Source organism: Tamandua tetradactyla, chromosome X, assembly GCF_023851605.1.
Source record: "Tamandua tetradactyla isolate mTamTet1 chromosome X, mTamTet1.pri, whole genome shotgun sequence".
NCBI classification, from domain to species: domain Eukaryota; kingdom Metazoa; phylum Chordata; class Mammalia; order Pilosa; family Myrmecophagidae; genus Tamandua; species Tamandua tetradactyla.
The window spans coordinates 162,448,590-162,460,759 of NC_135353.1; the positions used below are offsets into that span (position 1 = coordinate 162,448,590).

The 12,170-nt window shown below is 36.5% G+C and overlaps 1 protein-coding gene across 1 annotated transcript in view; it reads right to left on the minus strand.

Annotated features, from left to right (window-relative positions):
- Positions 1-1,907: 1,907 nt before the first annotated feature.
- The window catches only part of PRPS2 (phosphoribosyl pyrophosphate synthetase 2), a 39,304-nt gene continuing 29,041 nt past the window's right edge, over positions 1,908-12,170 (minus strand). Inside the window, exon 7 of the mRNA XM_077145709.1 lies at positions 1,908-4,498. Within this exon, the coding sequence (XP_077001824.1) occupies positions 4,406-4,498 (93 nt within the window). The 3' untranslated portion in view covers positions 1,908-4,405. The remainder of the gene's footprint in view (positions 4,499-12,170) is intronic.

A 12,170-nucleotide genomic window follows, 5' to 3' on the forward strand; every position in this document is an offset into this window, starting at 1 on the left:
TCCAATTTTTTTTTTTAACTTTTTAAATTGTATAATATGATGTATATACAAAGCAAAGAAAAAAGCAATATTTGTCAAAGCACTCTTTAATAAGCAGTTACAGGACAGATCCCAGAGTTTGTCATGGGCTACCATATCTAAAATGCTTTTTAACTTGAGATTGGACCAGGAGCCAGTATGACTCTACTCTGTAGTTCTGACCTGAATTGCCAGGAAAGAGGGTTGAGGAAAATACTGGTTAAAATAAATCAGTGGTTCTCAACTCAGGACCATCTTGTCCTCCTAGGGAGCATTTAACAATGTCTGGACACCTTGGGTGTCAGAACTGTGGACGGTGGGGGCATTGAGTGGGCAGAGGCCATGTAACAGAGCACAGGACAGATGCCACAACAAAGAAGTACCTAGCCCCAAATATATGTAGTGCCGAGGTTAAGAAACGCCGAAATAAATTATCCTGGGAAAGGAGAAGGGCGCAGAGAAAATCTGTCCCTGGGGAGAGGTATCTGACTCCAGAGAAAAGCTGGTGCTTGGGGTGGGTGGGTTTGTCTAGTTTCCCTCCCCCTCCATCCCTCTGCCCTCCACTTCCTCCTATTTTCCTTCATGTCTGCCTTGCCTCCCCTCCCTGCCACAATTCTGAAATACTTCCATCAGGGACCTGGGGAAGTTTATTGGGGCCAAAATTGGCCCAGAAGAAAATAATAAGAAACTAATACATGTAGGAAAAAATGCTGAACAGCATAAGAATACTAGAGAAGGCTATCCTGAAAACGGTTTTTGACCTGGAAGAGACATGGTCTTGGAAAGCAAAAGCATGGTAGAGGTGGCAAAGTGTTCCTAGAGAACAAGCGGATTAAGAAAAAGAACACTTATGAAAAGGAGTCATTCTGTGGACTTCTCCATGCAATTCAGATGAAGGGCAAGGCAGTGCTTCAGCTCTGCCCTACACAGACACATCCCATGCTGAACACCCTATGCTGTCCTGCTTCAGCCCTTGCTGGACACAGCCATCCACATCTGGAAAATTCTGCCTTCTCTAAGGGCGGTCCCTTCACGAAGCCGATTCTGATCTCCCTGGCCCAATCCAATCCTCAGAACCCTTTAGTTTCTGATCCTCCCCTTTGACTCTTAGCTTGCCCCTCTTGCAGCTCACTTGGTGGATTGGGAAGACCTGCCAAATGAAATGAAACACTTGCTTCTAAAGAGATGTGGCAGTAGGTGCTGGGTGACATTGTAGAGCTGGCGAAGTGTATGTTTTAGGTGTTTCCATCTCTTCTTCACTCTCCTTCCTCCTTTCTGGTACAGTCTCTCATGTTCTCTCTCAACCTGTGTTCAACTTTTTTTCTCAGAAAAGGATCTGATTTTTTAGTTCATTATATTTCCCTGTAACTTTAAGACAATGTGTGGTCACCCCGAGTTACCCAGTTTAAAGGTGAGCTCTACTGGTGGAACATAATTATCAATTTACTTTGTCCCCAAGAGAGTAACTTAAACGCATTACTGCTCATGTAGGTGTTTCACGGGGGCAGGAAATCCTAGCTGCTTCTTGAATCAAAGCACAGGAACAACTTCCTACACAGCCTACATTTAAGTTTGGTTTGTGCCAATAGATGGATACTTAACATCATTATTTTATTGTGTAAACACATTTGTGCAACCTTTAATTTTTTAGGAAACATCTAGAATTCTCAACTTGGGTACCTTATATGGCATAGCTGTTATACTTTGGGGAAAGAAAATTGCTCATAAGTCATTTAGAAAGAAACACCTTCAAAATGGATTAAAAGCAGACATCTATGAACCTCTGGCTTTTCTATAAGTTTATATGCTGGGTTATATAATCATAAAGTAAAAAACATTTTGAGGCACGCTGTTTGAAACATATTATACCATGCTGATGACACAAACGCTGAAAGAAAAGAGCACATGGCAGCGTGATTTTATTGAAATGTTTTAACACAATATGGGAGAAACTTAAAAATCCAAATTTTAAACTAATACAAGCACTGCAAATGCTATACTTCTGAATATAGTTGACAAGATATCTAACAAAGGCAAGTTATAATATGAATATCTATAAGTTCACTGATACAATTTTGTTTAAGGCTAAACAATTTTGGCATATTCATATTTCTCTGGCTCCCTCTTTTACCTAGTTATTTACCAAGTCTGCCCACATTCAGCAGCTGAACAGGACCCAAGTATTTGGTGATCTCACTTCAGTTTCCACACCATAAATAGCAGGAATGTGAAAGTTGTGGGATTAAGCTGCTTACGAGGAGTCTTCAGCACCTTTGCTGCACTGAAACCATCAAATAGTTAATTTTGACATTGCTACTGTGCCATGTCTAAGTCAGTTGAATTAGTTTATTGGTGTATCTTAGAGTACTTTAAAATACAAAAGTGGGGTTAAATAATGACAGAAACACTCATTTCTTAACTCAGAGCATGACAAGACAGATTTTTATATCCTTTTTTAAATTTAGAGATCATTATTTTTAAAGTAACTCTATACATTTATAGATTCTAAATATCTGTTGAAACAATTACCTTTAAATCATCTGGTTTTAGTCATGTCAACATGTCTACGTTTGATTTGTAGGCATTTATGCATGTCTACAATTAATATGCATGTAGTCTACATATACATGTCCACAATTAATTTCCATTTCTCTAAGCAAAGAAATTCCAACAAATACAGATGTCACAGTTATCAAAAATAAAAAAATATATAGCATCAAAATCAGCTTTTTACACTTCTTAACCAAACTCTTTCTATATATAGTCAATCTGTATTGCATAGCTGATTTTACCAAGCTACAATGTAATTTTTTCCCAACAGCCTGTTTTAGGTACAGTAAAATGCTAATTTCTACAACAACTAAAGTGTTACTGTATAACTTCAGTTCACCTTCTGCTGTAGAGAAGTTCAAAACCCTAAATACTACTTTTTAAGTTTGTTAATGATTTTGATAGTTTGATTTTCCATCCACAGAATCTAAAATACTCAGAATTTATTTACTAGAAGTTTTAAGATTCAGCAGAAGGGAAAGAAGTTTGTTTATTATTACTAGGCTTTGTCCATATAGGTTAATTCTATTCTTTTGGGACTTAATTCAGTAGTTTAGCTCTCCATCTCACCAATGTGTATATAATAAAATTCACAAACTGTCCAATGTTTGGTTTCCAATGCAGAAGCAGTGAAATGCTGCACTTGGGAGCACATTAAGTCCGTCTTCCAGAGAGCACATTCTTCAGTGAATTTCCCTGCTGCCATCATGCTGGGGCCATGCTTTTTCAAACATTATCCTAATGGAGCAGTATTTACTTACTTGTAGTTTTTTGGGAGGCTCTGCCTACGTACACTTTTCATATAAAAACATTAGATAAAATAATCAGTTGCCTAGGGACTTGCTACTTCAAATTACAAAGGGGAAAAGAACACTTCATCAAAAACAAAATGATATTCAAATATGCATTTGGTGGCATTCCTAAAAATTTGCCTTTATTTATGTCAAAAGGAAAATAAGGGTCAGGCTAGTAAATTTGAGGGGATTTAGAGGAGTCTTTATTTTGGTGGAAGTCCAGAACATGAAATTATTGGAAAAGATGAAAAGTAAAAGCTATAGCTAAAACTATGATGCAAAAGAACAAGATGATAGGATGTGAGGTGTACCCCAAAGAACTGGAAATCAGCCTGCACTGTCTACTTCTATCTGGAATGGAGAGGAAGGTGACAATGCAGCTTTGAGCTCAGGGACTATGTCACAAAACAGTTTCTAAATCACATCTCCTGCTGAACACAATTTAGGGATTTTAGGACATGGAATTTCAGGAAAATGACATTTATAAGATATTTTTCAGACCTGTTAATAAAAAAATTACCTCCAGTGTGTCTAAACTTCCATCAAAAAAAGAAACATGTCTCAGCCATCTCAAACTAAATGACATTTTGTTCAAATTAAGCACAATAACTAAGGTGGTTTATTTGAACCCTGGTTACTAATTAAAAAAAAAAAAACCTTAAGAAATTACACATTTTCCAAGGTTCTCTCAAAGTAAATGGTGAATTCTACACAGGGTTTTACCCCAAATGTCCATAGGTCTTCTCATCATATATTTACACACTAGGTTTAATTGGAAGTTACCTTTGGCAACCCTTGAAATATACATACTAGGAATTTTCACAATAGAATTATATACTTAAAAGTGTGGCCTCAAAGCACTGAAAGAACAAAGAAAAAAGTCAGAACAAGTCAAGAAAACACAAACATTTCTCATTAAAGGGGGGGGGGAGGGGATGAATCTCAGAATATACAAAGACCTGATGTATTTTTAGCACTGTTGAGTCCTAAAATGAAAAAACAGAAACCACAAGCAGGCTTGTTCGACACTTCACCTTTTGGAGTTATAGTGGAACATGGCTGAACAGGTAAGACACAGATTCACCATTATGTGTCCTCCGGATTGCTTCTGCCAAGATCATTGAGATATCAATAACCTAAACACCAAAGAGGAAGAAAAACAGGGAAGAAGAAAGTAAGACTTCTTCATTGTATTTGTTATATAAAACAAATAAACTTAAATCAGTGGGGAATTCCAGGGAAGATGGAGGTGTGGGGAGCTCTGGACTCAGTTTTTCCTCCAAAACAACTATTAAACAAGTAGGAATTCCTGTCTGAAACAACTGTTTTGAAGTCCAGCAGCCACAGGTCCACTGTACAGCATCCACAGAACAGTGGGAGGAAGGGTTGATGAATTATAGTAAAGAACTGTAAGTTGCTCTCTCTGCGTGGCTGCTACCAATACCTATCCCCCTCCTTTCATGGCAAGTTGCTGTGGGGTCCAGTCCCTAGCTAGCAGCTGTTGATAGAAAAGGGCTGAAAATCCTCTTCCCCAAGAACAGGGGTGTGTGCATGGTCAAGCACTGATCATGGCTTTTGATTAGTAAATTTGGATTGCTGGATATTGGCCCTGAGGGCAGCTATTGTTTCAGTCTGTCCCAACAAAGAGGAGTCAGTAATTGTTTCAACCCTCATTGGACAGAAGCAGAGGTGGTAGAGATTTAAAGATGCAGGGCTTCCTTATGGCTGCAAGGGAAAGTTAGCTGAAGTACTGCATTTGCTGGACAGTCCAGGAAAGCTTAGCTTTAGGGACCTGTTGGAGAACTTTTTGATGCCGTTTCTGACCCCCTCCACAGGGGATTTTGGAGTCAGTCTGTATTCCCCATCGTGGGTCCCTGGCCCTGTTTTGGCTTGGGAAAGACTGAATTGGCAAAGTCTTCCCTGGGGTGACCCTCCCCCAGCATTTGCCCTCCAAGCAAAAGCAGTGTGAGACAATAAAGAGTGTAAAAACTATAGAGGAGGGCAGTCTGGGAAAAAGGCCTGCTGGCTTCAGATATCCAGAAAGAGGTTTGACCCCTAGGAAACAGAGGGGACAACCAAACTCCTTCCTGAAAGGAGGGAATAAATAAGGTCAAGAAAATCTCAGTCTTATCACTAAGTTATAAAACCAGGAAGCAGACATCTCAGGGAGTAAATCCCAGAGTTAACATTTTAAAATATTAAACTATACAGTGTGTAACAAAAGAGTAGAAGACAGACAGGAATTGATGGCTCATGCAAAGGAAGAGGATAAAAATACAAAAAACACTAACGGAGAAGATGAGAGTGTGGATATACTGAACAAAGCCTTTTAGAAAATGATCTTATAATGCTTACTGACATGAAGGAAAATACAGAGAAAGAACTAAAAGATACAAGGAAAACAGTGAATGAGGAATATGAGAGTCTTAGTAAAGAGACAGAAATTTTAAAAAATGAACCAAAAAGAACTACTGGAGTTGAAGACCACAATGGCTGAAATGAAGAATTCACAGAAGGGTTTCAGGAACAAAATGGAGATGGCAGAAGAAAGAATCGGTGAACTTGAAGACAACACACTTGAAATGAGTCATGCTGAGGAACAGAGAGAAAAAAGAAATATCAAAAGCAAAAACAGCCTAAGATAGCTATGGGACCCTGCTTTAGTTTGCAAGCTGCAAGAATGCAATATACCAGAAATGGAACAGCTTTTTAAAAAGGGAATTTATTATGTTGTAAGTTTCCATTCTAACGCCATGAAAATGTCCAAATTTTTTTTTAATACCTGTTTTATAGATTTTTTTTCATGTTTAAAAACTGGAATTTTTCCATGCACTTCCCAAGAAACAAACAAACAAGCAAAACAAACAAAAAAATTCAACAAATAGTGCTGCAATAACAGGATACTCACATGGAAAAATAATGAAATGTGACCCTGTCATACAGTATAAAAAAAACAAAGAAACTGGAATGTTATAAACTATAAAAAGTGCTTTAAATGATCACATTTGTCCTTTTCATCCTATTAAAAATAAAAGTGTTTTTACTCAAGTCAGTGACAGGACTGTTCGTTCTATATTAATAAAATAGGAGTTTAAAAGATGTATAACCACATTCCACTGCCTCAGAATTAACTCTGTATCTGGAATGCCATCAAATATAATGTAATTGTATATTTTGGGTTGAACAACAACAGGAAGGAGAAAATACTTTCCAGATAATGACAGGTTTAAATTGTAGGATTCTAAAGCAAAATATTTTAAAAGCTTTCCTCCCTTCCTCCCACTCACCAACCTCAGTGATGTCTGAAGAAGATCTAGGTGTTTTCAGCTTAGGGAGAAAAGGGAGTAGAATATGGGGAAGAAGAAAATTGGGTTACACATATTTCTTTTTCTACCCTTCTAACTTATTAGAAACTATATTGTATGCGTGAGATCCCTTGATAAGTAACTATGAAGGTCTGAAAGGAACCTGGGCCTTTCATGCCAACAGTACAAAATTTAAATGATTGTAACACCGTGATCTCAAGAAATATGGAATTCTGTCTCTTCACTTTTGCCCCTTCAGTAAAGCAAAATGATTGTAATTAGAGGAAGTCTACCTTCAGGTTTGCACAGGGCAGTCCTGGTTTGGTCTGTTATCCCAGCATAATTATAAATATATAAATATATAAATTATATAGTCTCCCTAAATAGGATGGGCATTTAGCCTAACCCCCAATTTACTCGGTTTTCATAGTTTTTTAATCCTTCATTGTCTCTTTAGAGACACTACTAACAGCCAGGTCCAGTGACGGCTCTTTTTAATTTGTGGTCTAAATTTAGAAAATGTCCAAATTAAGGCAAGGCTATAAAAAATATCCAAACTAATGCATCCAGGGAAATGCCTTGCTCAAGAAGGCCAATGATGTTCAATGTTTCTCTCTCTGTTAGAAAGGCACATGGCAACATCTGCTAGCTTTCTCTCCAGGAATCTTCAACAGCTTACACAGGGGCATTTTCTTTCTTCATCTCCAGTGGTCTCTGGCTTGTGGGCTCTGTTTGTTCTCAGCTTTTTCCAAAGTGGTTCCCTCTTAAAGGGTTCTAGTAAGCAACCCCACCTTGAATGGGTGGATATACTTCCCCATTGAAACTATCTAATCAAAACTTACCACCCAAAATTGTGTGGGTCACATCTCCATGGAAATAATAAAAAATATCCCATCTAGCAATATTGGATAAGAATTAAAGGACATGGCTTTTCTAGGGTACATAATAGCTTCAAACTGGCACTCACCCTATCATGTATACTAATACATGTGTTATCAGAGTTGCAGAAGGAGAAGAAAGAGAGGAAGAGGCAGAATGAATAGTCAAAGAAATAACAGAGAATTTCCCAAACTTAGTAGAACATGTGACTATGCACATCCAAGAAGCTCAGAGACTACCAAATAGGATAAACATGAAGAAAAATACACCCTGTCATATACTGATTCACTATCTAATGCAGAAGACAAGTAGAAAGTTCTGAAAGCTGTAAGAGAAAAGCAACATGCTACATACAAAGGAATCCTACTATGATTGAGTCCTGATTTCTCATCAGAAATCATGGAGGCAAGAAGGCAGTGGGTAGAACTACTTAAAGTGCTGAAGAAAAACAAATGCCAACCAAGAATTTTATATCCAGTGAGATTAACTTTCAAAAATGAGGGAGAGATTAAGGCATTTTCAAATAAGCAAAAGCTGAGGGAGTACATCACCACTAGACCTGCTTTACAAGTAATGCTAAAAGGAGTTCTTCAGACTGAAACAAATGGACTACACAGTAGTTCAGAGCAGCATAAAGAAATAAAGACCTGCAGTAAAGGTAACAATTTAGGTGATTATGAATGTCAGCATTATTTTATTGTATTGCTTGGTATGTAGCTCCTCCACTTCTTACTTCCTACAGGTGCTAAAAGGCAAATGCATAAAAAGTAATGACAAATCTAGGTTTCTGAACATACAATATACAAAGATATAAGTGGTAATAAGTACCAAAAAATGGTGGGGGGACATAGGGATATAGGAAAATTACTCATGCAGGCTATTGAAGTTAAGTTGGTCTCAAACCAAATATGATTGTTATATATTTAGGATGTTAAATTTTACCCTATGGTAACCACAAGGAAAACATATGAAAAATATCCAGGTAGAAATGAGAAGGCACTCAATATGGTACAACACAAGAAAGTAAATAAATATAAAAGTAGGCTTTAATGGAATTGAGGGACAAAAAAGGTATAAGACTTACAAAGGCTAAATAGCTAAATGGCAGAAAAAAGTATTGTACTATCAGTAGTGACTTTAAATGTAAATGGTTTAAACTCTCCAGTCAAAAGGCAGAGACTGGCAGAATGGATAAAGCAGCATAGCTCAACTATATGCTGCCTGCAAGAGACTCACCTCAAAGTCAAAGATACAAATAGGTTAATGGTGAAAGTATGGGAAAAAAATATATAATGCAGGTAGAAACTAAATGAGAGGTAGGATTTAGTTACTCTCTATTTATCAGATAAAATAGATGTTAAGTTAAAAACATGGTTCGAAGGACAAAGATGGTCATAACATACTGATAAAGGGGACAAGTCAACAGGAAGATGTAACAATTATAAATATATATGCACCAAATAGCATACCACCAAAATATATAAAGTAAACACTGACAGATTTGAATGGAGAAATTAATGGTTCTACATTAATAGTAAGAGACTTTAACATACCACTCTCAATAATAGATAGAACATCTAGTCACAAGATCAATAAGGAAGTATAGGACTTGAATAATACTCTAAACCAACTAGACCTATTAGATATTTAGAACACTGCACCCAATAAAAACAGAATACATATTCTCCTCAAGTGCATATAGGTCATTTGCCAGGATATACCATGTGTTGGGTCATAAAACAACCTCAATAAATTAAAAAATATTAAAATCATAATCTGTATGATCTCTGACATAATGGAAGAAGCTAGAAATCAGTAACAGAAGGAGAAAGAGAAAATTCACAAATATGCAGAAATTAAACAACATACTCTAAAACAACCAATGGGTTAAAGAAGAAATCAGAAGAGAAATTAGGAAATATCTTGAGGTGAATCAAAATGAACATACAAACTTATGGGATACAGCGAAGGCAATACTGAGAGAGAAACTTATAGCTCTAAATACTTACATTAAAAGATAAAAAAGACTCGAAATTAGAGACTTAACCTCAAAACCGGAAGAACTAGAAAAAAAAGCAAACTAAACCCAAAGCAAGCATAAGGAAGGAAACAGCAAGAGTAGACTGGCGATAAATGAACTAGAGAAAAAAAAAAAAAAGAATCAACAAAACCAAAAGTTGGTTCTTTGAAAAGATCAACAAAATTGACAAACCTTTACATAGACTAACAAAGAAAAAAAGAGAGAATACAGATAATGAAAATCAAAAATGAAAAGGGGGACATTATTACTGATCCTGCTGAATTAAAAAGGACTCTAGATGGATACTATGAACAACTGTATGCCAATAAATTAGATAATCAAGACGAAATGGAAAAATTCTTACCTACATTGACTCAAGAAACATAGAATATCTGAAAAAAAACCAATTGCTAGCAAAGAGAGTAATTAAGTCATCAAAAACTTCACAGGAAAGAAAAGCCCAGAACCAGATAGCTTCACAGGGGAATTCTATCAAACATTCCAAGAAAACTGAACTCCAGTTCTGCTCAAACTCTTCTGAAAAACTGAAGAGGAGTGAACACTTCCTAAGTCATTCTATGAGGTCATCATCACCTTCATACCAAAGCTAGAAAAAGATGTAACAAGAAAACTATACACCACCATCTCTTATGAATACAAATGCAAAAATCTGCAACAAAATACTAGCAAAAGGAATCAAGCAGTATATTGAAGGAATTATACACCACAATCAAGTGGGATTTATCCCTGGTATACAAGGCTGGCTCAAAATAAGAAAATCAATTAATGTAATGCACTATACTAACAGAATTAAGGAAAAAGACCAACTGATCATCTCAATTGATGCAGAAAAGGCATCTGGCAAAATCCAGCACCCCATCTTGATAAAAACACTTAGAACACTAGAAACAAAAGGAAACTTCCTCAACACAATAAAAGGCATATACAAAAAGCACACAGCTAACAACTTAACGGTGAAAGACTGAAAGCTTTCCCTCTAAGATCAAGTACAAGAAAGGGATGAGATGCCCACTATTACCACTGTTACTCAGCATTGTACAGGAAGTTCCTGCCGGAGCAGTGAGGCAAGAAAAACGTATAAAACACATCCAAATTGGAAAGAGAAAGTAAAACTTTCCCTATTTGCAGATGACATGTTCCATATACAGAAAATCCTGAAAAGCTCACAACAAAGCTCCTAGAGCTAAGAAATGAATTCAGTAAAGTGGCAGGGTACGAGATCAACACCTCAAAGTCAGCAGTGTTTCTATACACGAGCAGTGAACAACTGGAACAAGAAATCAAGAAAAAATTCCATTCACAATAGCAACTAAAAGAATCAAATATATAGGAATATATCTAACTAAGATGTAAAGGACTTGTACACAGAAAATTACAAAACATTGCCAAAAGAAATGAAAGAAGACCTAAATAAATGGAAGGATATTCTATGTTAATGGATTGGGAGTCTAAATATCATTAAGATGTCAGTCTTACCCAAAGTGATTTATAGATTCAACCCAATCCCAATAAAAATTCCAACAACCTTTGCAGAAACGGAAAAGCCAATCATTAAATTTATATGGAAAGGTCCGGGGCCCCAAATAGCTAAAGCCATCTTGAAGAAGAAGAATGAAGTTGGAGGACTCATACTTCCTGATCTTAAAACTTATTACAAAGCCACAGTAATCAAAATAGCCTGGTACTGGTGAAAGGACAGACATATAAACCAATGGAACAGAATTGAGAGTTCAGAAATCAACCCTCACATTTATGGCCAACTGATTAACTTTTGATTAAAATTTTTTATTAGAGAAGTTATGTGTTTACAGAAAAATTGTACATAAAGTACAGGATTCCCATGGAGAAATAGGAACACTCATTCATTGCTGGTGGAAATGTAAAATGGTATAGTCACTGTGGAAGACAGTTTGGTGGTTCCTCAGAAAGTTAAATATAAAATTACTATATGACCCAGAAATCCCACTGCTAGGTTATTTACGCAAAAGAAGTAAAGCAGGGGCTCAAACAGATATTTTCATGCCAATGTTCATAGAAGCATTATTCACAATTGCCAAAACATGGAAGCAACCTAAGTGTCCATCAACCAATGAATGGATATATACATACAATGGAATATTATTCAGCCGTAAAAAGGAATGAAGTGCTGATACATGTAACAACATGAACGAACCTTGAAGATATCATGTTGAGTGAAATAAGCCAGACACAAAAGGACAAATTCTCACTGATTTGAAACAATTAGAAAAAGCAAACTCATAGGGTCAGGATCTAGAATATAGGTTACCAGGGGATAGGGTATGGTCAGAAATAGAAAGTTAAGGCTTAAAATGTACAGGGTTCCTATTTGGAATGCTGGCAGTGTTCTGGTAATAGATGGTGGTATAGTAGCACAACACTGTAGATGCAATTAACAGTACTGAAATACATATCTGAATGTAATTAAAAAGGGAAATGCTAGATTGTATATATGGTAACAGAATAAAAACTTAGAAAAAATCCATGGAAATACACTATACAAACAGTGAGCCCTAAGTTCAACCATAAACTTATTTTAATAAGCACAGTTGTGCTATCATAAAT